This window comes from Plectropomus leopardus, chromosome 19 (genome assembly GCF_008729295.1).
Source record: "Plectropomus leopardus isolate mb chromosome 19, YSFRI_Pleo_2.0, whole genome shotgun sequence".
Classification (NCBI taxonomy): Eukaryota; Metazoa; Chordata; class Actinopteri; order Perciformes; family Serranidae; genus Plectropomus; species Plectropomus leopardus.
Genome location: NC_056481.1, coordinates 20,617,208 through 20,643,100, shown reverse-complemented (window position 1 = coordinate 20,643,100; position 25,893 = coordinate 20,617,208). Strand labels below are relative to the sequence as shown.

The 25,893-nt window shown below is 39.6% G+C and overlaps 2 protein-coding genes across 3 annotated transcripts; one reads left to right on the top strand and one right to left on the bottom strand.

Annotated features, from left to right (window-relative positions):
• Positions 1-1,642: 1,642 nt before the first annotated feature.
• On the bottom strand, positions 1,643-8,992 carry maff (v-maf avian musculoaponeurotic fibrosarcoma oncogene homolog F). The gene is made up of 3 exons (XM_042507466.1): positions 8,904-8,992; positions 4,825-4,906; positions 1,643-3,917 (listed from the first exon to the last, which is right to left on the bottom strand). Exons 1-3 carry the CDS (start codon positions 8,990-8,992, stop codon positions 3,474-3,476), a joined length of 615 nt encoding a protein of 204 aa, XP_042363400.1. The 3' UTR covers positions 1,643-3,473.
• tomm22 (translocase of outer mitochondrial membrane 22 homolog (yeast)) lies at positions 6,023-25,727 on the top strand. 2 transcript variants are annotated; one of them, XM_042507468.1, is made up of 5 exons: positions 6,023-6,045; positions 22,156-22,274; positions 22,878-22,996; positions 23,248-23,365; positions 24,687-25,727. In XM_042507468.1, the coding sequence occupies exons 2-5, from the start codon at positions 22,185-22,187 to the stop codon at positions 24,759-24,761; spliced, it is 402 nt and encodes a 133-aa protein (XP_042363402.1). In that variant the 5' UTR covers positions 6,023-6,045; positions 22,156-22,184; the 3' UTR covers positions 24,762-25,727. The 2 variants fall into 2 exon arrangements, with proteins under 2 accessions (XP_042363402.1, XP_042363401.1); XM_042507467.1 differs by lacking the exon at positions 6,023-6,045 and adding an exon at positions 21,999-22,050.
• Positions 25,728-25,893: the final 166 nt, after the last annotated feature.

Below are 25,893 nucleotides of genomic sequence, written 5' to 3'. Positions count from 1 at the left end.
AAAACATCCAGCACAGTTTGACAGAATGTGAGACGTTAAAATATCGAGAATAAATGCTTTGCCACACTGATATTCATATAGCTAAATATAATCTTAGGGAGTTATTTGTCAACACAGCCTAATGTGTTACAACGCCTGCTTATAAATGATATTGCTCGCACTATTCAGTGGCCAGGACTCCATCAAACCCGAGTCTGGAGCAGACCCGGGACTGATGGAGGTTTTCAAGTGAATACAGCCCCTCCCCACCTTCTCTGCCAATCCGCCTTTCCTACTTTCTTTCTCCATCATACAACAACTCCTCAACCCTCTTTGTCTCCTCCTCTTCTCCATCTTTCTCTCCTTTAACTTCCCGTGGATCCGCCCACCCAGCCGATTTTAGAAATGACCTTAATTTTTCCTCACAAATAACATACCAATCATCATAGAAAAATAATGTCCCTCCAAGAATCCACTACGACCAGCCGGTACAAACATGGCAAAAAACACTCACAAAAAAACAAACAAAAAAATCATCATACAGCAATATGGCCATTGGCTTTGAGCATATTTCTACACAGCTAATAATTAACATTTTGTAATCATCGTCGCCACACAACACAATAATTAGACATATCCCCGGACTACTCGTAATAAGTAAGTACTTCTGAAAACACGTAGAACATCACAGCACTCATTAGCTTGTCTTTTCATAACATCTACCTTTAAATACAAATAAAATATAGAATATATATCTCTGATAAATGTCACTCAACATTTTCGTCTCTCAACGGCAAAACATTACAAACACACAACGAAAAAAAACAAACCAGGAATGTGTGCAGAGGATTTGCATCGTAATTCCTATCAGATGCGACTCCGCTTTAGCAAAAACGACCAACATCTGTTTGTTGGGGAGTCAAGATATGATGGATATGTAAAAGAACGGGAAGCCACAGCAGACTGTAGCAGTTACTGCACAGGAGCAGGGTTCATACACATTTTCAACAATCAATTTCCATGACTTTTCAATGACCATCAATACTTCTCAGTTCTGATTCATTACTGTAATAGCTTTTTTAAATATATAGTATTTAAAAAATGAATTCAGAACAGGATTAGAACTGAATATTTAAAGACAGGGACTTTTCATTCTTTGTCAAATATTCTTATGCACTTTAAGTATTTTGTATTTATTTTGCTGCCACTTTTTTTTAAGAAAACATGCCCTCTGAAAAAAAGAAATTGGCCTTTTGTAAAAGAAAACGTTTTGGCCATTTCCTTTCTCTAAAAATCTGGTGGTTTTTAAAGAAAAAAAATGCCGTTTTTTATTTCTTTAATTTTTTTGCAAATTTTTAAAGAAAGAAAATGTGTGGGGTTTTTTTTTCTTTAGAAATTTTTCGGTGATTTTTCAAAGAAAACATGCATACTAAATCTGTGTATTTGGAAGGCTTGTTTTCTCTGAAAACCCACTTTTTGCAGTCAGTTTTCCAATCCTTGTTTTCTTCAAAAATTACCAAAATTCCACCATTTTTCACAGCCACAATCTGTGACAACAGAAATTATTATTATCAAATTATGTTCAAATTTCCGGCAATCTTTGAACACATCATGCATTATTATACAGATTTGTGAAAAAAATCAGTTCCATGACTTTTCCAAACTTTTCCTGGTCTGTAAATTGCTATTTGCAAATTTAAAAAGTTTTTAATGACCGTACGAACCCTGCAGGAGGGATTGTGGAAATGAGGGATAAAAAGGTCAGAAAAGAAAGAAATGTGCGGTCATGAACAGTGAGCGATTACAGTCTTTTTTTCACCCTCTTAGGTTTGCATTCTTCTGACTCCTACAGACTCTGAAGGCACTGCATTAATGTGAGAAATGTGAACACAAGCAGTACAAAACGACTTTCTCCTTGAGTGGAGGAGTGGAACAGGTAGTGGCAGGTGAATCCACAAATGAAGTAATGTCACAGCATTTGTCAACCTTTGTATGGACTTTTTTTTTTGCTCTCTGTGACCCGAGCAGTTATTTCAGTCTTCTCCCGTGACCCCGCCTGCATATCAAGTGACACCAAGGTTGAGAAACTCTGTATTAATGACTAACAAAAGTGGATGAATCATACTTTGGGACACTTTTTTTCCCCCGAATAACTCCAGACGACAAACTGTTCCAGGAATGCAGACGCTGTAGAGCCGCAAGAAGCTGCGTGAACGTCCGCTCCGCCCGTGCGTTTTCGCTGAAGCACAGAGAGGCCCCAGCTTTGAACGTGTACAGTAACTCTGGTTGTGTCGGTCTGGCTGCACTCAAAGTCCGGTTCGTCTTCGCCTCCCGTGTGGATTGAGGACTGAGTGTGAGGGTTTTGTGCGCGTGTGAGTGCATCAGTGCTCGACGCCTCGTTCACATTAGACCTGTTCTTAAAATAATCCCAAACACTCAAAGGGCAAGTTTTTGAAGTGGGGTTGTATTGGGTACTTATTCATAGTCAGTTTATTACATACATAATAGCCACCTAAAAAAAAATCTTTTATCAGTTGAAGTGTACGCTATACTGAGAGAATTTTCACTGCTTAACTTTAAGTGAGACAGCCCATTACGGCAGGGAGGCTGTAAACAGCCAAGGTCCTAAATCTCTGCTCTCGTCAAAGCCACCAGACTCCATTGACAAAAACAGTCATTTTACCTCACAGAACACAGGAGCTGCTGGTGTACCGCTGCTTCAATCAGGTAGTTAGTTAGTGTTATTGTATGACTTCGGCGAATCTGAAGCAACCCTTTTAAACGCCAAAGTCACGCAATAACACTAACTAACTTACTGATCAAGGCACCTGTGGACCGGCAGATCCTGTGTTCAGTAATGTTAAATCTGTATTTTTCTCAATGGAGTTTGGCTGTGACATAACACTTTCATTTACTTGAAAATCACTGTTTAACAGAAAGGCAAAGCAGTGAAAATATTCTCAGTATAGCCTTAAGTTAAACTGATATTTCTTTTTTAAGTGGCTAAACTAAGTTTTGTTGCTGACCAATCCACAGCAGTACGTTGCTTAGCTTCTGTGTTGGACTGTGGGGGCGTGCCGACTGCCATCTGCTGTATGTGATACACTGACTGTGGATAAATACTTCATACAGCCCCACTTCAGAATATCACAACTGTCCCCTCAAGTAAATTTCAGTCAGCTAAGCTGCAGCGTTACAGAGTGGAGGCCACCTCCAGCGGTCCTGGGTGATTTTTAAACTCTTGCTTTGGAAAACTAGCTGTTGTCTGATGGGTGACGTCACACGCCACTCCGTCAACATTGTGTCATACAGAATTTTAAAATGTGAACGAGGCGTGACGCAGACAAGTGCTTAGTATTTTCCTACTACAATGTTCTCCGGTGTATGTGTGTGTGTGTGTGTGTGTGTGTGTGTGTGTGTGTGTGTTTATGCCTACAGGTGTGTGTGTGTTTGCATTGCAGGTTGTGCCTCCCCCCCCAGTCTGGTTCCTCCTTCTAGGACGGCTCATGATCCCGCTGCGGCTGAGGCTGCTGCGGACTCTTCACGATGGTGATGACGGAGGCGGTGTTGAGACGTGGGGCGGTAGCCAGCAGGTTGCCTCCTCCTGCCTCCAGGCCCCTGGCGAACCTCTGGAGCGCAGCCAGGCGGGCGCCGAGCCCCTCCAGCTCTTTCCTCATGCCGGCGTTCTCGGCCCCGAGCCTCTCCACCTCCCTCTGGAGCTCCATCTTCTGCTGCTCCAGAGCTTCACGCTGGGACACCCGTTTGACTCGGCAGCTGGCGGCGTAGCCCCGGTTTTTCAAGGTGCGGCGGCGCTGCTTCAGCTTCTGGATCTCATCGCGGGACATGCCGCGCAGGTGGAGGTTCAGCTCTCGGACTGTGAGGGACATGAGCTCGCTGTCCGACAGGAAGGGCACGTTCTCGCCACATTCCTGCTTCACCTGAAGAGGACAGAAGAGAAGACACTGGCATTAGCGGTTGTGTGCCTCAGCGTACCAGTCAAGTCGCAATTACAGTTTACATCCATGTCTGTGAAAACATGGACGCTTTACACACATCTTCCCCCCCCTGCAGCACACAGGATCTCTACAAACCAGCACAGTTTCAAGATTAATGACCTTGACCTTTGACCACCTGATTCTATTTGGTTTATTATTGAGTCCAAGTGGACATTTGTGCCAAATTTGAGGAAATTCCCTCAAGACCATTCTAAGATATTGTGTTCATGACAATGACACAGATGCAAGGTCACGGTGACCTTGACCTTTGGCCACCAAAATCTAACCAGCTTATCGGTGAGTCCAGGTGAATGTTTGTGCCAAATCTGAAGAAAAAAAATCGATGAAGGTTCTTGAGATATCCCTTTCACGTGCATGAGACATATGGTCATTGTGACCCGTGACCCTTGACCTTTGACCAAAATTTAATCAGTCATTCTTTGAGTTCACTCAAACATTTGTGCCAAATCTAAAGAAATTTCCCCAAGATGATCATCACGTTCATAGAATGAGACAGATGGGGTCAAGTGACCTTGACCTTTTACTTTTGACTACCACAATCTAATCAGTTTACCCTTGAGTCCAAGTGGATGTTTATGCTGAATTTGAAGAAAATCTCTCATGGCTTGTTTGAGATAACCCACTTAGACGGATGTACGGACAACCGGAAAGCACAATGCCTCCAGCCTCGGTTAGCGCCGGCGCAGAGGCATGACCACATAACCAATGTCACCGAAGAACAACCGAGAGAGCTGAGCTTCTTTTGATGACATTTTTACTTTTGTAAAAACAGTCTGTCTATAAACATGAGTCATTCTCTATAACATAACATTTTATTTCTGTGTGTTACCTTCAGGGCTTTGCTGTTTCTTTCTGATGTCATGATCTTCGGTTGTTCCCCTCGAGCACCAGTCAACACAGATACAGACACTCTGGAAGCAGGAAAAAAAGGTGTGTTATCATGTGACTGTGGACATCATGCTGTTTTTGGTCCAGATCCATCCTGACATTTAGCATCCGCTCACAAGACAGCCAGTCAGGCGCGTTAAAGCAAAAGGAGAACCCGCGGATCTTTCATGCTTCTCCAAACGCGCTCTCTCATTAAACCCTGCGGTTTGATGTTAAAGGAAGGGGAGGTTTTGAAAGCGGCGAGCCTTTCTCTCTTCGCTGGAAGAGTGAGGGGGAAGTTATCATGTGTCTGCCCATTGGTTGCTCAAAGCAGGTGTCCTAACCAATTCCCTCGACACTTCCTCTTGTCAACACCAACGGTTCAAAACGTTCATTGTGAGAAAGAAAAGGAAACAACTGTATTTAAATAAAAAGGAACCAAGCATCACAAGAATCTCATTTTTGTGATGCTCATAATTTCTGCGTCGAAACCAAAAATGAAAACATACTTAACCCTTTTAAACAAGAGCAAAACTGGCCTGGTTTCTTTTTTAAAAAATGTGGGAATAAGTTAAATAAACCTGAAATTTAGCAAAACAAAACAAAAAGAAAAAAAGTTTTTTTTTAAAAAAGTTCAAAATTAGAAAAATAATAATAATAATAATAATAATAATATAATAATAATATAAACTATTTTGAACATTTTCCTACTTTTAAAAAAAAAACATTATTATGAACTATTATTTTCTCTCTCTTTCTCTATTTAAAAAAAAATCAGGTCATTTTCACCCCTTTCCTAAATTTTTTGCAACCTGTCGGACATTTGTTGCCAAGCTGCTCGTAGCTGTTTTGGCCATGTTTTCAAAAGAACATGCTGCAGCAAGAATTTGCTGCAGTTTCAGAGGTTTTAAGGCATGTAAAATGCATCTGAGCACAGCACAAGAAAAAAAAAGATTCCAGGTTTCAATGGGTTAATTATTAAAAAATAGCAGACTAGAACAGTGAGTTCGGGTATGTTTGCACGCCCTTAAATTGCTGCTTCCAGTAACAAGCTGTAATAACAGCATTAAGAGTGTTTGTTTAAGTCTGTACCGCCTTAATGCTATTGTTTTAGGAAATTTTCTCTCATTCTTCTTTCTTAGAGTTCACAGACTGTTTGGGGACTTCCTACACTCCTACTAAGGTCAGTACACAAATGTTGTGTGAGTTTTAAGTCCAACCTTTCACTTGAACTTCTTTTTCCCCTTAAGTCACTTCTTGGCTGATTTGGCTTTAGATCAGTCATGCTGATAAAAAAAATGACTGCACTTCAACTATTTTAGCTTTATCAGTTTAACCCCCCACCCCCCCGACCCCGACACACAGGACAGCCACACGGCATGCTGATGAGAGGCCACGCTGTGTTGATTTTGTAGCAAAAACATCTTAACATTTAATTAAGACAAACACTTTGACATCATAAAACCACGGGGGGTTTTCCCACACGGCTTCTGGAGAGTGAAAGTGTGAACTTTTACATTGCTGCAACATTGGATTTTCTTTTTTAGAGTGAGTGGGCTTTTGTTTAGTCTCTCCGAGTGTCAAAAAACATGAAAAATGTTAAGAAGCGTGGCTGCATCATACTGCATGCTGCTTTCTTTTATACATCCTTGTGTGTGTGAAGCCCACAACGGCTTTTTTGGAAGGTGCTACATTAATTAAGTTATTGTAATCATTATCTAGACGAGAACGTGACGCAGCTGAATTTCTCCACTTCTTGATTATAGTCTTCACTGGGTACCATGGTGTGACAAGATCTGGCACCTTTTTTTGTCTCTTTTCCTCTTCTAAACCTATCAACAACAGCATCTTTGGTGGCAGTTGGTGACAGAGCCTTCAGGGAAACCTGAAGTGACTCTTAGAAATATTTCAGTTTAACAAATTTCGTTTAAATTGAAGTAAGCTGGTTTTCTGTTTGCTTTGGAATGTGACATTCTGACTTTCATTACATCTACGCCCACTTGTTATAAAAGGATGTTGCACTTATGTAAATTGGGTTGTTTTTTTTCTCAGTTTGACTATTAACTAATAACTATTAAGGCAAAAGAAGCCATTTAAGTTACAGTCACATTTTATCTGTTTCATATTTGGGAATTCAGTTGAAAAACCCTAATTTTGGTTAATACTCAATGTCATAATAGTAAAATTGTTATTACAGTTGCATGTGGGGCAAAGTCAAGTACTTTGTGACACTTTTTGGTAGATTACAAAAAACCCCTGAAAATACATCAATAGTTACTTTTTGAACTTGTTAAAGATTTCTATCACTATGTTTCTATAACGATGATATGTTGCTGAGTGAAATATTTTAGAAACTTTGGACCTTTTAAACACATTGAGGACCTCAATCTCAATCTGATTACGCATTCAGGTCAAATTGGACAATGTTTGTTTTTTAAATAGTTAAATCAATTTCATCGGTTCAGTCGCGACTTCATTAAATAATGAATGTAACGTGTGGCTTCTTTCGAACTTTTCAGCCATGCTTAAACTGTTTTGTTGCTGCCTTCTGCTTTGGTGCCATATTGTCTACAATGAACACGTATGTGCTTTTGTGAGTGTGTCTAACAGTTATGGGTAATTCTGGACTACTGTGGCTAATGTTGACTCACTCTTTTAGAGACAAAAATGCAAAAAAATATGTTCTCTAAGATTACAGGACAGCACACAAAAGCATAAGTTCAGATTTTATGGTACCTGGTAGCCTAAAAACCTTTTGGTTTTCTTTCAGAGAAATGTCCCAGTTGACCTAAATACATAAAGTACTCTCTCAAAACCCTTTCCCATAAAAAGCAAAGTGAAATGTGAAAATATTTTGAGTATGAATCAAACATTTAATCACATGCAACAGCCTACAACCATTTTGGGTGTTGAACACTTATTATTTTAGCTGCAGGACTCTCATTACCAAAAAGAGAAGGTCAACATGCAACATTGCTTTCCTTGCAAGGTCTGGGACCAGTGTTCTTTTCACCCTACTTATCTCAGACCAATAAAAGTGTTTTATGTAAAGCACATGTGTATTTAAGCTCCAATAACATGTTCAATGGCTGGCTGTGAATATTTAAAGACCCTTACACCTTACCTGTCCCATTTTACCTGATGCCCCACATTATCTATGCCTACGACTTGTTCACAGTAGGAGTTGATCCACATGAGTTAAATTCAACCCCTGGTCTAGTGGTCTGTAGTTTGCTGACAATAAACTGCATTTCCCAGCATGCGTGGGAAGTAGAGGTTGCAGCAGCAGTGTCTCGGACTCCGGCTGTAAACCGATGAGACCGCCGTTTCGTAAAGTCATGGTGATTCAGCAATAAACGGATTGCTGAGATCCACCGGGACTTACGGTCAGCCCAAACCCCCCCCAAAAACATCTGTGACCTCATGTGTCTTTGTGTCTGTCCAAAAAGCACTGGACATTTGGACTTTACTATAAATATCTTGAGCTTTAGAGGACGTTTTTAAGTAACGCAACAAGTGAACGCAGCAAAACGCGACTAATAAACGGGTTTTATGGCGTTTGAAACATATTATGTGCTCTTATTTTTTAACATTATTCAACTTAATAATAAATACCGAGCACAAACAACCTCTGGAAGATGTATTTAATCATCCAGAATCCACCCATATCCTTATAGGGAGAGGAGCTGCCGCTGTAGTAAACAGCCATCACCAGTGACCTCGACATTAATGTTAGCAAATAATCCATTTGAATTGTTTTAAATCACACAGGTAAATAACAAAGTAAAACCTAATCTGGTTAGATGTATCGGGTACAAAGGGAATGCGTTTTAAAAAGCGGGGTCAAACCATCATCTTAAACATGCTAACTGTTAGCAGCTAGCATCAACGGTCTCGAGCTAACCTGAAGGAGATTACAGCAAACAGCTGCCTGTTCTCTTGTCCTCCCGACGGATACAAGCACCCCAATGTCCCGCTGTTAGCTCCGAATAACAGATAAATATGTTAACGTTCAATATTTAGTGAAATAAGATCGTTTACCTGCTGGGTCGAAGCGACTCTGGCGACAAAATGTCAGTCCGCCTTTTCCCGGAATTACTCCGCTGCTCTCTGAGGTTGGATTCTTTCATTCACAAAAAACACAAGCGACAATGACGTCAGGGCTAAAGAATGAGGGCGGAGCCAACCCCGCCCCCGTGGCGTACTCCGGGAGGATGTAAACAAGGAATCCCTGCTTCCCAAAACTTTTCCATGACCAGCCCCCCTCCTTCCTCTTCTTCCAGCAACAACAACTTCACTAGAAACAGATGAATACACTGGGAGAGGCTTTACAGTTACAGTTTACTGAGAACACACGTGACGATGAGGCTCAAAACCCAGCATGATCCAAGAGTCAAAACAAATACTACAAGCGAAAACTCACGCACCACATAAACACACATACTCATGGTTTACGAAACAAGTAAAAAAATACATTTGTGGCTATTTTACTGCTGCATAATAGACAATAGATTAGATAAATTCTGATCTACTGAAGATACTTTCTTAATTTTGAAACTGGTTTGGGATTATTTGTGCAAGTATTGCTTCCTCAAACATGTTTATTGTGGTATTGTTTCATTGCATGGTCTGCTTGTGGTGATTTGTTCTTTAGTACTTATTTCCAAGAGGAATATACTAAATGAAAAATAGATAAAGTCAAGGCATTGAATTAAAAGGAAAAACAAAAGGAAAATAAAAAGTATAGACTGAAAATGTGTAGGCTGAAGCTTAAGCTTATTATACCTAGAACCCCTTTTATTTAGCACATTCCCGTCAACTCATTTACTACTTTAAACAAAATATATTAAAACAAAAAAAACTATGAGAGTCAACAACAGAGACAAAAAAGACCAATAATGAAATTCTCAAACATTTCATTTAAAAAGATGGCATCATACCTTTTATATTTGTTTACTGCAATATTTTTAAAGTTAAAGTTTTTTTGTTATTTTTTATTTGCAGAGTGAACTACAGTTTTAATGTAATTGTTTGTTGTACATGAAGAGCCTGGTGTTGAAGGTTTTATATTGTGCACCAGAAATGTTTCATTAAATTTCATTAAATAATAATAATAATACATTTCACAAATGGACTACTTCAAAATATGCCCAATATTGAACTTTATTGTCACTGTCCCTGACAGAATGCAGTATATCTGTACAGGGCCAAAATGCATGTTCAATGGAGGCTCCTTACAGTTGCAACAGTGATATCAGGAGCAAAGGTTCCACTTTTAAGACTGTAGTCTACATATTTATATATATAGTGTGTGTTCTGGGCAGTTTTAATCACCTGCTGTCAAGCCTTCCTATCCTGGGCTGTGCACAAACCTTGCCAGATTGTGATGTTTCCAGTCAGGATGTTTTCTATTGCTCCTCTGTAGAAGTTAACCAAGATCCTGCTCTAGAATTTAGCCCTTTTAAGTTATCTGGAAACATATAATATTTATATACAATATTTTCCTCTAAATTTATTGGTGGTATAAAATAGTATAAAAATTAAATTCTCAAGTAAAGTAAAAGTACCTCAAAGCTGTACTTGAATAAATGAAATTAATTTCCACCACTTTCTAAACAGTGGAATTCAAAAGAAACAAAACAACGTATTAGACTATATCAAAGGTAGTGAAGTGGTTGGAGTGGTTTTGCATCAGATGTCTTCTACTAGATGGATTGGACAGACTTTTCCTCTTGTGCCACCATCATGATGATGACAAGGATGACAAGGATTGCATTAAAATTTATGGCTGATATTCAAGATCCCCAGTGGATACATGCTGATGATATTTGACCATCAGATGACTGCTTTTTTTAGTGTTTCCAACACATCAATGTTTTTACCTAACTACTGAATGGACTGGCCCAAAGGTCAGTACAGACCTTCATGGTTCCCATTCAATGTATTCTCCCATCGACCATGTCCCAGGGTGAACTGTTGTCGATAATGAATGATGATGATAGTATCCAGAGGATAGATTATATTAATGTTGATCTCCTGACTTTTCATCTGGCACCACCACTGGTTTAAACATAATTTTCTTTTTCCAAAAATGTGATTTATGACCAAACACATTTAAAAGTAATGACATCCCTATCAGCTTCAGCTCTACTAATTAGTCACTGTTAACATGCTAAAATGCTAATTTAAAAAAATGAAAGTAAAATTTAATAAATAACGTGAGATAGTATAAAATAAATAACTTAAAATATTTTATACAGCCAAGGACTTTATTCAGACCAGCATTATGGTGGGAAAGTGAATCGTAATGTAAAATTGTAGGAAAACCAGGTGAGCCCTCTTTTAAGGAACTCATCAGAGTTGGCAAAAGTTGCATCATATGAAAAAATCTCTTCTTATCTGTATGGACAGGACTGAGAAATGTGGGGCAAAGTGGAGAGACCTCTTGGAATACATTGCTGACATGGACAGTTACTGAGACTAATACTCACTTACACACTTTGTGTGTCTGAGAGCTAATCAGCTGCTTGTAGATCAGAGCAGATTCTGATCGGAATATGGATTTTTTTGTTTGTATATTTTGTGTCTTGTTTCGTTTTGAATAACAATCAGTATTATTTAGTTATTTATCGTTATATATATATATATATATATATATATATATATATATATATATATATATATATATATATATATATATGCATGAGCCATTTGATAAACGATGGGTGACCTTGTTTAAGTGAAGAAATTAAGTTAAATAAAATATTAACAAGAAAAAAACACTAATAACATTATTTTTTGCAATTTATTTTTGTTCAATATATCACAATTTAACAATAGCAGTATACATAAGTAATAGGAGCAAAAGCCTTAGCTCTGCCATTGTCGTGGCTTTGGCTGAGGCCACGGCTCCGGCTGAGCTGAGGTTGTGGCTGAGGCTGTGTTGTGGGGGAAAGGGGCTCAAGCAGCTCTGCAAGCAGGGGATTGGACCCGTGGAAGTCAGCAAAGTGGTTAGACTCTTGTTGTTACTGTCCTGGGTGGTGGCTGCTGCTGTGGCTGAGGCTGAGACCATCATTGCTATGGCTAAAGCTGAGGCTGTGGTTTTGGCTGAGGCTGCGGCTCAGGCTGAGGCTACGGATGAGGATGGGGCTGTGGCTGTGGCTGTGGATGAGGTTGAAGCAGAGCCTGTGGCTGAGGCTGTGGTTTTGGCTGAGGCTGAGGTTGAGGCTACGGATGAGGATGGGGCCGTGGCTGTGGCTGTGGATGAGGTTGAGGCAGAGCCTGTGGCTGAGGCTGTGGTTTTGGCTGAGGCTGAGGCTGAGGCTGAGACTGGTGCTGTGGCTGCGGCTGAGACCATGGATTTGTCTGTGTCTGAGATCATTGCTATGGCTAAAGCTGAGGCTGTGGTTTTGGCTGAGGCTGAGGCTGAGGCTGAGGCTGCGGCTCAGGCTGAGGCTACGGATGAGGATGGGGCCGTGGCTGTGGCTGAGGATGAGGTTGAGGTAGAGGCTGTGGCTGAGGCTGTGGTTTTGGCTGAGGCTGGGGCTGAAGTTGAGGCTAAGGCTGCTGCTGTGGCTGAGGCTGAGACCATGGATTTGTCTGTGTCTGAGACCATTGCTGTGGCTGAGGTTGTGGTTTTGGCTGAGGCTGTGGTTTTGGCTGAGGCTGAGGTTTTGGCTGAGGCTGAGACTGCTGCTACAGATGAGGCTGTGGCTGAGGATGAGGTTGAGGTAGAGGTAGAGGCTGAGGCTGAGGCTGAGGCTGAGGCTGAGGCTGAGGCTGAGGCTGCTGCTGTGGCTGTGGCTGAGGCTGTGGCTGAGGCTGAGGCCATTGCTGTGTCTGTGGCTGAGCCCACTGCTGTGGCTGTGGCTGAGCCCACTGCTGTGGCTGAGACCATTGTGGGGTCTGTGGCTGAGCCCACTGCTGTGGCTGAGACCATTGTGGGGTCTGTGGCTGAGCCCACTGCTGTGGCTGAGACCATTGTGGGGTCTGTGGCTGAGCCCATTGCTGTGGCTGAGCCCACTGCTGTGGCTGAGACCATTGTGGGGTCTGTGGCTGAGCCCATTGCTGTGGCTGAGCCCATTGCTGTGGCTGAGACCATTGCTGTGTCTCTGGCTGAGTCCAGTGCTGTGGCTGCGTCTGAGTCCAGTACTGTGGCTGTGGCCCGAGGGGAAGGGTCCCTGCTGGCAGTGAATTGGACCCGGCTGTTGCTGGTGTGTTCAGCCAGTACAACTCATTTACCTGTGGCAGGTGAGACATGCTGCATGAAAGGTGCAGGCACTTCAGTTTTGGCTGCCTTTCTCCTGTTATTCCTTCTTTTTTTCCCCTATACACAAAAACAAACACTTTAGATTTCCTGTCTGACATCAGCTTATAAATTACATATACTGCCACTCGGTTGTATGCCTCCACACTCGGTCAAGTTGCACTGACAACTTACATCCATTTCTGTGACAACATGTATGCTTTACACTCAGAAGATCTATATAATCAGCACAGTTTCAAGGTGGTTCTTGAGTTATAGCCAAAAACATGTTGCATGGGGTCACTGTGACTTTGACCTTTGACCAGCAGATTCTAATCAGTTCATTCTTGAGTCCAAGTGGACACTGGTGCCAAATTTGAGGAAACTCCATCAAAGCCATTTTCAAATATTGCATTTGTGGAATACAGGTCAAAAGTGACTTTGACCTTTAAACATCAAATTTTAAATCAGGTCATCATTTTAGTCCAAGTTAATGTTTTTGCCAAATCTGAAGTAATTCCTTCAAGGAGTTCTTGAGATTTTGTGTTTACAAAGAATGGACCAGACAGACATTTTTGGGACAACCCAAAAACATAATGCTTCCGCCTACTGCCGTCGCCAGCATGGAGGCATAAAAAAGAATCTTTTCAGTGTGTTTGTTTTATAAGCTCTAGTGTAGAGACGTTCATATGAATGTATTGTTTGTCAGCAGAGTGTACATACGTAGTTATCAAGGCTTGACCATTCTGGGTATCTCTCCTCATGGAGCTTCTTCTCTCTGTGAGCCTCTTCAAAGTATTTTTCCTTCTCCTCTGTGGACAGTGCGTTCCACTGTGGACAGACGACAACACACTGTCAGCACATCCATACCAACACACAACTACAGTGGATATGTGTTGTAAAATTCTGAAAATCTTCAGTTTAAATGTAGGTGTGTTTTTGGTAATGTGACATTAGAATAAAAATATTCAAAAATTACTGTCAAGATGTGAAGATATAGAATTACAGAAATAATGAACGAGCACGCCTGCAGAAAATTTGACCAAACAGTCATGAAGGTTGTGTAACATTGCGTGTCACACAGAGCTAACGCACATACCTTCTCTCCAAGGAAAGCATTCACTGTCGCAGTTCCACTCCTGTGCATTTCAGCCGAATACTTTCAGGCTCTGCTCCTTCATGTACAACATGAAGGCGTTCAGTGGCTTCTTGATATATGGACGGTCGTCCTGTGAGTCGTCACGCTTTCTCTTGCTACGGGCAAACAGAAGAATTTCAGAAATACGCAGTAAAGTAAGCAGAAAAATACAAGACATGGACAAAGTGCATCCCTCCGTGTGCTCTGTTGCACTGATTTTTAAATCATATTCATGCTGACATCTTTATAGATAAATAACACCTGCAATCAAGTAACAAGTACAAAAAATTAAATGTGAAAGTGATGATTTAGTTTGTTGAGGGTTTGTGACCATGGCCATAAATTATGAGCCAGTCACACACAAAAAAAGGACATTCTGAGTGAAATAGGCCACTGTTGGCTTACTTTGAAATGGAGGTGTTTAGTGGCGGTAGAGGAGAAGCAGAGTTTGAAGAGCCTGCTGGAATCCCATAGACCATCTCTCCATTACTATACACAAAAAGAGACAGACATACTTTAGATCATTGAAATATTGTGCTTAAAGATGCAACAGGGCCCTGTTTCAGAAAGCGGGTACTGTGAAAACTATGAGTAAGTGACGTAGAAATGAGTGAAACTCTAGTTTTGCAGAGTGGGGGTTTTTACCTTTTAATTCCTTCTTATGATGTCTTTAGCGCGTACTTATATATCGCCTTTTAACCTACCTTTACAGGTGATCTACTGACTGATATATATAAATGGATGTACATGATTGGTTGTATTTTTTATTTTATTTCATACCTAACTATTTAAATTATCTCTATATGAACTAATTGACACTTTTCTCTGCTGTGAGTCAGACTCTTTTAAAGATTATTGTTTGCAGTCTACAAATACTTGACAAATCTATCATAACCCTGCCAAGCTCTGATGGTGGCATTCGCCATCTCAGTTATTCATATTTCTACACCCGCTGGATTAAAACAGAGGCTCGGCTTTTTATTTATCCGTTGCCATGGTGAATCGTATTATCAGAGCTCGATGAAGGCTACTTTCATTCAGCACTCGAGCTTAACTTAGTGTGAACATACTCAGAATCGATTGAACAAACTCTGATCAGCTGCTCTGAACCTGAAAAATCAGAGTTCAAGGTTTGTTAAACCCTCTTTCTGAAACACACGCCCGAGAAGTTCAATATCTGTGTACACTTGTGTGTGTTTCTTTGTATTCATGTGTACTTACAATACTCCAACAGGACACAGGTTCTGGGTCAGGTCTTGTGGTAGTGTCACTACTGGTACATTGTCATACTGGAGACACAAACATATGCAGAGCAGATGGTTAGATGAGCTGCAGGGGTGTCATTATGCACACGCAGCAGCCCCCCCCCCCCCCCCCCCCCCATTTTACTTTAAGTAACTTTGGTGTAATAACATTCACTTGTAAACTTTAGCTTTTAGACTTTGAATTATTGCCATTATATGCCGGAAAAAAATAAAATAAAATAAATTATGAAAGTTTGACATTTATACAGAAAAGATGTCATCTAATGAATTATTTAGGGAACATTTTCATTTTCCCCTCAAATTTAATTAAATAAAAAATATAACTGATCACAGAAAAGTTTGTATTCTACCACGCGCTTTAAGCAAATAAAACCTCATTCTATTTTCAAAACAGTCACTTAACAGCTTCCATCTGCTGCCCACTTAACCCTAAAAAGTTACAAGAAAATTACCTCAAAATAAGCAAAAAAGTTAAAAAAAAAAAAAAAAAAGAAGACAATTACCTTAAGAAACTGCTAGAAATAAAATAAAATATTATTTTTCTGTAAAATAATTTTAAATAATTGTAAAGTATTTTTCATAAATTTCTTGCCAAGTTGCTCATTGCCTTTATCTCATGTTTTTAAAAGAAATCAAACCAGTTTCCTCAGTTTCCAGAGGTTTAAAAGCTTTTGAAAGAGGGCTGAACTGATGCTGATCCAGGTTCTAAAGGGTTTAATTATTACTTCTGTAAAATAACTAATAGGCAATTATTAAGATTATTGATGAGCATAGCCTTACAGGGCTGTTGTACAGTTTGTTACATTCAGCAACACATTGATTAACAGAGCGGGCTTAGATTACAGTTAACCCTTTGCAGTCCTTCTGTTGGCCTAAAGCATTCAACTTGACAACAATTTTTATTATTAATCTGCAAAATATTTTCTCTGTTAAGCGTTTGGTCTGTAACATTTTAAAAAATAGTCACAGCTTTCCATCACCTGTAATAAACATCTTTAAATTTCAATTTTGGCTGTGAGATCTCAAAATATTACCAAACCTGTTAATATTCACATTTGAAAAGCTGGAACCAGTGAATTATGACAATATTTGCTTTAAAATGTCATTTATCAATTGTTAAAAGGGTGGTCAATGAATTGTCTGTCATTCAACTAACTGATTAGTGTGCATATCCTTTTACTTCCAATGATGCAGATCATTTGTGATGCAGGTATTGATAAAGCTCTTCTCATATCTATCCCTAACCTATACTTGGTATCTTACCTGTCCCTGGCTGTGCAGGTGACCTGGCTGCATCACAGCTTGTGTTTGCTGGATAGGAGCAGCATGTACAGTGTTCACTCCTGCAGCAGCTATAAGTGGAGCTTCTCCCAGCGGGTTGCACCCGTCATATCCTCCAGTAACCTGACTGTTCACTGGCTGAGGGTGGATGTCAGATTCTTGCCCTGCAGGGACAACAGGAGGTGGAGGCGGAGATGAAGATGCTCCAAAGGGGCTCCATTCACCATATCCACTATCAGCCGGACTTTGCACTGGCTGAGGGTGGATGTTAGAGTCGTGCTCTGCGGGTGCACTGGAAGGTGAAGGTGGCGATGGAGATGCAGAATGAGATGGAGATGCTCCAAGGGGGCTGCACCCATCAATTCCACCATCATCAAGATTTTCCAGTGACTGAAGGAGGTAGTCAAAGTCCTCCCCTGCGCGCATTATAGCGTCCATTTTTGCAGTCGCATCCAGGGGGCTGCACCCATCAATTCCAACATCATCTGTATTTTCCAGAAACTGAAGGAGGGCGTCAAAGTCTTCCCCTGTGCGCATTATAGCGTCCATTTTTGCAGTTGTATCCAGGGGGCTGCATCCATCAATTCCAACATCATCCGGATTTTCCAGAAACTGAAGGAGGGCGTCAAAGTCTTCCCCTGTGCGCATTATAGCGTCCATTTTTGCAGTTGCATCCAGGGGGCTGCACCTACCATTTTCAGCATCAACTGGATTATCCAGTAACTGAAGGAGGAAGTCAAAGTCCTCCCCTGTGCGCATTATAGCGTCCATTTTTGCAGTTGCATCCAGGGGGCTGCACCTGCCATTTCCAGCATCAACTGGACTTTCCACCAGATGAGGGAAGAAGTCAATCAATTCCCCTGTTGGCATAACAGCCAATCGGGATTGAGATGAGGCTGGAGATGGAGGTGTAGATGGAACTGGTCCAGATGGAGACAGAGTTGGTCCTGATGGACATTGGGTTGGTGGTGACTGTCTGGCAGGCATTTTGCGTGCTGTGTCAGTGAACTTATCCAGAAGAATGACTGACTGGTGTCAGATTCTGTCTGAAGTTCAGTGAGCTCCTGTGAAACACATTAATAAGAGACTGATTCAGAGACACTTGTTTTGGGAGCAGATCAGGAATAAAGGTGCAAACTAGATTCTGCAGCTTATTTAAAATGTTTATAAAATATGATGCATTTTCAAAGACTGAACCACCAAATAAAATCAATTTGAGAATTGCTTTTACCTTGACAGCTTCCACCATTTAAATGCACCTTATATCTTTATGTATCATTATTTATACTAAGAAAATAATATAAAATATGATTTTGATTCAGATTTTTACTTTTAAATTTGGAACAAGTGTTGGAGGGTTACTTTTGAAATGTAATTGGTTACAGATTATTAGGCTACCCTGTTCAAACACTAATGAGTAATAGGTATTTTTTATGACTTCATCAAAATAACACAATATCTTACATTTGATTTCTTTTCTAAAAAATGTTTTAAACTGGACAATAAAGCTGAAGATGCCCTAAAACGGGCAATGCAACAATAAGGCATTGCTACACTGCAAAAAGATGCAGAGCCACAGGATCACTTATTTTCAACTAAACATTTTTCACTGAAAATAATATATCCGGAGGCAGGCCCTTCGTGTTAGTACAATTTAGACTTGTAACTGTAATTTCGTTACACTTTTCCCCCCAGAAGAAGAAACTGATTACTTATTTTTTTATATAATTACATGCAGGCTCGCTCGTTACTTCCGAACACTGTTAAGGACTAGCAGACCATAAGAAAAATATGTTTTTAAAAATGTTATCTGTTTGCTTAGAGAGCCACCAGCATCCCAATCTGCATAATAACAGAATGAAATGTTTCTGTGTTTTAAAAGCACCATATTTGCTTTTAGCTGGGTTATAAGTTAACTGTTTGAGTACTTACTTTATGCGCTCGGTAGTAAACAATATTCTTTGTCTTGGTAATGCGGATTATTTCAGTCTTCCCTCGAGAAAATGAATGGCTCTCACACTAAAGTCGACAGTAGAAATGAGCAAAAAGCTGGATTTGCTTGGACATAGTATAAATTCTTACGTCATTCACGTTCTGATCGAACATGGATCATAAATTGGGATGTCGACGGCACTTTAGGCCTATGTCGACGTCACTGCGTTAGGTCGGGGTCAGGTTAGGTTGATGCTGTTGTTATGTTATTGTTCATAATAATGTTTTCAACACCTCTTCATCCAAAAGCAGTCAATAATTTACTATCATATCATATCATATCATATCATATCATATCATATCACTTTCATAGTTCACAATGAAATGGGTGCACTCAGGGATGGGTAGTACACTCCTCTCTACCCATGCTGATCACTTATAATGGTAGACCACCGACAAATATATTAGTAATAATAGATGATCAGAATAAAGTTTATTTATATAGCATTTATCAAAACCATCATTCCAAAGTGCTGTACACTTAAAATCACAAAACACACACAAAATATTTTACATATAATACGACGGGGGATTAGGGCCACATTAAGGAAAAAAAATATTATTTACGAGATTAAAGTCATTAGTTACGAGAAAAAAACTCATTATTAACGAGAAAAAAGTCATTATTAATGAGAAAAAAGTCATTATTTACGAGATTAAACTCATTATTAACGAGAAAAAAGTCAATATTAATGAGAAAAAAGTCATTATTTACGAGATTAAACTCATTATTAACGAGAAAAAAGTCATTATTAACGAGAAAAAAACTCATTATTAACGAGAAAAAAGTCATTATTTATGAGAATAAAGTCATAATATTCAAACCTGCTGCTTTTGGAGACACTTGTTAACATGAGGGCTACGGAGGATTTGGTTGAGTTGTATTTTAGGATAGGTTTCACAAACAAGGAGATACTTAATCTTTTGGCACATCAGCATCACATTATCATAAGTATCAGGACTTTAAAAAGAATATGCAAGAAATTGCATCTTTTCCGGCGAAAGAACCAGTCGGACTTGGAGGATGTTGCTGCTTTTCTGGAGGGGGAAATGGCTGAACTGATCAACTGCAGGGTTATCGTTGGATGCATCTACGGGCTATTCAGAGGGGTTTCGTTGTGTCTCAAGAAACAAATCCTCCGTAGCCCTCATTTTGACAATGGTCTCCAAAAGCAGCATGTTTGAATATTATGACTTTATTCTCATAAATAATTACTTTATTCTCGTTAATAATGACTTTCTTCTCGTTAATAATGACTTTTTTCTCGTTAATAATGGGTTTAATCTCGTTAATAATGGGTTTAATCTCGTTAATAATGACTTTTTTCTCGTTAATAATGAGTTTAATCTCGTTAATAATGACTTTTTTCTCGTTAATAATGACTTTTTTCTCGTTAATAATGAGTTTAATCTGGTTAATAATGACTTTTTTCTCGTTAATAATGAATTTAATCTCGTTAATAATGAGTTTAATCTCGTTAATAATGACTTTAATCTCGTAAATATTTTTTAAAAAAAATCCCTTAATGTGGCCCTAATCCTCCGTCGTAGGTCCGCACACCAGGGAACTATTTTTTCACATTTTGGTTTATCTTGGAACAAGTCACCCACTACGGGATGTGTATGTCTTTTTTTTAATCTCTGAAAATAAAACCAAAACAGTGCAGTGCAAGAGCTAAGTGCAATTTAAGGTACCATACATATCTAACATGCCATCTAATGCTTGAGGACACATGGCACCAAAAGCATTTCTGAAAATGGACAGTAGTCTTCTTTCTCCATCTCCTCCACATCCTGCTGAAGGCTTTTGTCTTCGACCACACTGAAAACATTATAACATAGGCTATCAAAACTATAACATGTCAAATTAAAGAAAGGCATATTTACCTACCAGTGAGTAACATCGTTCACTTACTGCTCATTTCTGTAAATTAAATTTCTAGGTCTTGCCATCCACATCTATTTGAGAATAACACCAGACCAGACCAGTAGTTAAAGGAGAGACTACTGATGGCAATATCACAAGACATTATTTCATATGACAAGTGCAAGCTTCCCAAGTCCTGAATAATATAGTCAGTCATATCGTAAAATATTAACCAGAATCAGAATAACATTTATTCCTGAGTAGGCTGTCACATACAAATATTTTGCTTTAGTTTTCTGTGCATACATTAAACATAGGCTACCATAAATATTTTAAGAAGAAATAAAAACAAAGGCAAATATTGCTACACTCAATGTTGTCCACATGTTGGATACATTTAAGAGATGCACTGGTCAGAATAAAATGTAAAAATATTTTTTTAAAAAAAACATATATATAACATCTGTTGCAGAAGTTGCTTTCCTCCATCATCACAAATCCATTCGCACCAATAAGCAGTTGTCTGTGGAGCCCCTAAAGGAGACATGGGGGAGAAAAAAATAGAAGATGGATTCATTTTTTTAATAATTCAAAAAAAAAGATTGTGGAAAAAATTGCAGGTGAAAAAAATGATGGTGGAAAAAAATATGGTCGAAAAAAAATGATGGTAGAGAGAAATTGATCAGGGGAAAAAATATCCTGTGAAAGGTTTTTGTTCTCCCAAATTTTTAGGGAGAAATTTCCCCAGGAGAATGAGAAACTTTCGCAGAAGAATCAGCCTTTGTTGAGAGAATGTTTTTTTCACCATCTAATTTTTTTCCACCACCTTTTTTTTGTTTTTTCTACAAAATACAAAATTTACTGGGTAGTGTCTGTGTATATTTTTTGAAAGCAACTATCTGAATTTGTTTGGCAGTGCATATTTGTAACAAAGAGTAAATACAGTGATCCATGTCTTACCATAAAGAACCCGAGCTGTCCTTTTTATATTTAGCTACAACTGATTTTTTTTCAAGTATTGCTGATTTTTGCTGTGACTGGCTATAGTTATATCATAATGATAAATAAAGAACAGTCCCTTGTGCTCTTTTCAAGTCACAGTTTTGAGAAAATGCAGTTACAGTTTACATAAATTGTTCAAATCTAACCTCTGATAATTTATTAATTTATTTTCAATGATTACTCTAGAGGCCCTGAGCTTAATTCTGGTCAAAACGACCAAACATTACATTATTATTTTTTATCCAGTTTTATCAATTTACTGACACCACAGGCTACTATTACACAGCCACTCCGACAGGTGGCGCAGTTTATTTTTGTGAGTTGCATAAACTGACCTCTGCCCTGCTGTCGTCATCTGTCCCGACGAGCCTCACGTTTTCCCACCGTGACCTCAGCCTGTCGGTGAAACATATGCACGCCTTCTAGCATTTAGCTTTGATGAAATAATCAGAAACACTCTAAACTAACTGTCGGCTTCACCGAGTTTTTCGCGACTCTTTCAGACAGAGAGCAGCGGGAGACGGCAGCAGACATGGCCGGAATCGAGGAGCTTTCCCCCTCAGCGGGCCCGGTGTCCACCCGGCCCCCCGAGGACGAGATAGACGATGATGAAGATGAAGATGTAAGTGGCCAGTCACTGAGTTCTACCATAAAATGTCAGTGTGAACAAAATAATGAACGTAGAGTCGCACTGTCTTGTTTTAAATTTGTCCTTTTTATTGGCTAAACACGGCTGTGCTAATGCTACCCCGCTAACTACCTGCTGTGGCTATCATGCTCAGTTAAGTATCCTAGTTGGGGACTGTTCGTTATTTATATGCGGGCAGTGGTTGGTGTAAAAAGGGGGAGCTATGTCAAATAATGTTTTCAATCACCCTGGAAGGGTTAAGTAAAATATGTAGTTTTGTGGAGGATAAAAAAAAGCCAAAGTCACAGTTCAGCCACCTCTCCTCTGATGAATAATGACCAGTCCCCTAAAAGGTTTATTTCATCTAGCAGTTCATTTCACTCCTGTGTTATGACTATACCGTAAATAATTAATCACTGCTTGAACATTAACAGCTAATCCAAACCTGTTTCAGACTCCAGGATGCACAAAATGTATTTGCCAAATTCATAAATGAATGCTAATTAGTTCACACTAAATGCTTTTAATCATGTGAGATTCAGTCAGCCTTTTTTCACAGAGGTGTCATGTCTGATGTTTTGTATTTATCTCCTACAGCTGGATGAGACACTGATGGAGAGGTTGTGGGGCCTGACAGAGATGTTCCCTGACACAGTTCGCAATGCTGCTGAGATGTCTGCACAGTGCTCCGTCTCACTGGCTAAGAAGTTTTACAGGTCTGTCCCCTGTCTCACCTCAGAAATGCAAGATTATTTTTTATAGTGGGTTAGGGTTAGCGTGATGGTAGCCCAGTGGATTAAGAGATTACCTGTTAATTTGTAAATCTTAATTCCAGCAGCAGCCGTTGGTCCAGTCTTTTCTTCCAACTGATTTTACATCATAAATAATTGGAAGCTATTGAAATACATTTCTTTGGACTGGCACATCTTACAAAGAAGAAGCTAATCAGGTTGTTAACTTGTTTCAGTTTTTCCCGCTCTGCACTCTGGGTCGGTACTACCTCCTTCATGATCCTGGTGCTGCCTGTTGTGTTTGAGACAGAGAGACTACAGCTGGAGCAGCAGCAGCTACAACAGCAGAGACAGGTGAGTGTTCACGTGCATGAAAGGCGACTTACAGCCGAGAGACAGCCACTAAAAACCAAAAGTTTTACAGTTGTGGGGAAACAACACGGGTTAAGGAGTGAATGCTGTATGAGCAGAAATGGCAAATTAAAAATGGACAAGTGCAGTGCCAGTTAAAAACGGGGTGATTGCTTGGCTTGTGATATAGCTGCTTGCAGTTTTTTCCCAGAACTGCTCATACAAACTACTCTACTCTTAGTGTTGCTCTTAAATGTTGCAAAATAATGAAAGTAATTATTTGTCCATGAATTTTCAGAACATTGGGCACATAAATAAAAAATGATTTTTTAAGAGAGAATTAAATATTTGGAGAAACTACATTGTATGAGAGTGAATTTACTGATTTTTTTTTCTTTGCTAAAAAATAATCAAAATTTTGATAATGCTGTTTTTTTTTCTTTCCAAACTAAATATTGTATTATAACCCGCAGGAGACCACTGATATGTAATGTGCAGAATTATTGAATATTTTGTGGAATCTCTTTTCAGTGTTGCATTTTGTAGACGGTCCCTGCGCACTCGTCTCACAGCAGGCTGCACACTGAGGGCTCGTTTTCATGAAACATAGCTCTATGTCTGTTTTACCATTGCTGCCGTCGTTTCTGTTTCAGCAATGTTTCGCTTTAGTGTTAGTGATCTTGGAAGTTTGAATCTGTCAGTATGTTTACATCTTCATTTAGTCAGGCATCTGCTGTCCCCTCTTCCTGGTACTGAATCTTTCATTGGTATAATTATTGGACTATAACGGCCTCGTTTCACAGCTGGTTATGGGTTAATATGGCAAAAAAACAACAACAAAGATCACGGCTTCTTGTTGTCAGAAACATAAGGAGATATACAAAGTGAGGCAGCTTGCCAAAAATACCAGAACGTTCTTCTACATCCGGTCAGATTTGGCAGTTTGCAAGCCAGCATGCTTTTCTGACAATCCCCGCATATTCCTGGATAAGCTGGAGGCAAGCAGCCGTATCCTAGTAAGAATAAGAAGCGCTGTCTGCAGAACCCTGAAGCCCCGCCCCCAGCACAAAGACTGTTTGCTTCTTCATTTAAATTTATTCATATTAAACATATAGCTAATCCATATTGCCCAAAATTTGAAAAGGCACATCTTTTGGTCCCCAGCAATACACTCACACAGTGTAAAGTAGATTGGATGAAGGCTTCTCCAGATAAACTAAAGACAAACAGAACAACAGACAGATTCCTTGCTTCATAGTTAAAGTGTTACATGTGACGAGTCCATCAGTGAGTTACCTGAGTGATCAACTCTTTTTTCCTCCAGATCCTGTTGGGGCCCAACACTGGAATGTCTGGTGGGATGCCGGGCATGATGCCTCCTGCACCTGGCAAGATGTGAGACACTGAAAGGGCAACCTGAGATCTACTGCTAGCGATACAGCGAGTCCGGCCGCGAGGAGAGACAGAGAGACCACCGAGAAGAGCGACAAAAAAAAAAAAAGAATCTGTGTGTCAAATGCATGAGGATCACTCCAGCATATTGAAGATGGAGGATGTGTTTCTCTCTCACTGTCTCTCCTTACTCCAACATCATGCAGAGACTTATTTCCAGGAGCACTGCTTCAATTTTCTTTTTTTTTAATAAATACAAACATAAATAATGTTTTCTTTAGGAGGTAAGCAGGTACAAGTGGATAAATTGAAAGAAAAAATTGTTAGTGTATGTCACGGTGTTTGCAGTTAGAAGAACGTCACTAAACTTACAGTATGTTTGCAGTTTGATCATGAGTTCGCCGGCTCCACTTTTGTGTGGAGAATTACGCTACAGAATATCTGACAGGCAGGTCCGCCGCACACTGCATGGACCCTGTGGAGCAGAATGTTGCTGATATTAATGTTGGTCAACAGAACGGCCTCTTAGAGCAAAATGAGTCTTTTCTATGTGCTGAGTTTCTGTCTGTACGTCCGTCACGGTTCAGAGTTGTACTGTGTGTGTATGTCAGAGTGCAATGCCTCATTTCACAGTTTTTGGTTTTAAGCAGTGGATTGTATAATGCAACAACACCAGATTCCACGCTGTTCAATGATTGTGTCTTTATCCATTCATAGCACATTATGTGATAAGTCAAATTATTTTGTCGCATAAGGCAGGAGAAATTATACGGTTTAGGACAAATGTGGTTTGTGATGGTCGATGAAGATTTGATGCTAAATATCCCAATCTTACATTAGAATGTTATTTTCTATTATCTGTTATCACCGATGTGAATCTACAATCTCTTACCTCTGTTCAGTAAGCAAACTTCACGTCTCTGTTTTGTGTTCAACATGACTGCGGTAATTAAAACACCAAATCTAATGGAAAGCCAAGTGTTTACTTTCAGTACGTCAGTTGTGTATTTGCTAAAATAAGCCGTCATAGAGCATTGTGTAAGAAATTATGAATGAATTAACAAGCAGTATCATTTTTAATCTTTTGAAATCTGGATTGACATCACTTTTCTTGTGCTGCGTTCAGACACCTTCACAAG

What these genes read in the sequence shown, in the direction of transcription:
- tomm22 (XM_042507468.1), top strand. Translation starts at nt 22,185, where the DNA reads ATGGCCGGAATCGAGGAGCTTTCCCCCTCAGCGGGCCCGGTGTCCACC. An exon ending in CTGGCTAAGAAGTTTTACAG is followed by an intron (nt 22,997 to 23,247) that starts GTCTGTCCCCTG and finishes AACTTGTTTCAG; the next exon opens with TTTTTCCCGCTCTGCACTCT. An exon ending in AGCTACAACAGCAGAGACAG is followed by an intron (nt 23,366 to 24,686) that starts GTGAGTGTTCAC and finishes TTTTTCCTCCAG; the next exon opens with ATCCTGTTGGGGCCCAACAC.
- maff (XM_042507466.1), bottom strand. Translation starts at nt 8,992, where the DNA reads ATGAAAGAATCCAACCTCAGAGAGCAGCGGAGTAATTCCGGGAAAAGG. An exon ending in GAGTCGCTTCGACCCAGCAG is followed by an intron (nt 4,907 to 8,903) that starts GTAAACGATCTT and finishes TCCTGCTTCCAG; the next exon opens with AGTGTCTGTATCTGTGTTGA. An exon ending in GAAACAGCAAAGCCCTGAAG is followed by an intron (nt 3,918 to 4,824) that starts GTAACACACAGA and finishes TGTCCTCTTCAG; the next exon opens with GTGAAGCAGGAATGTGGCGA.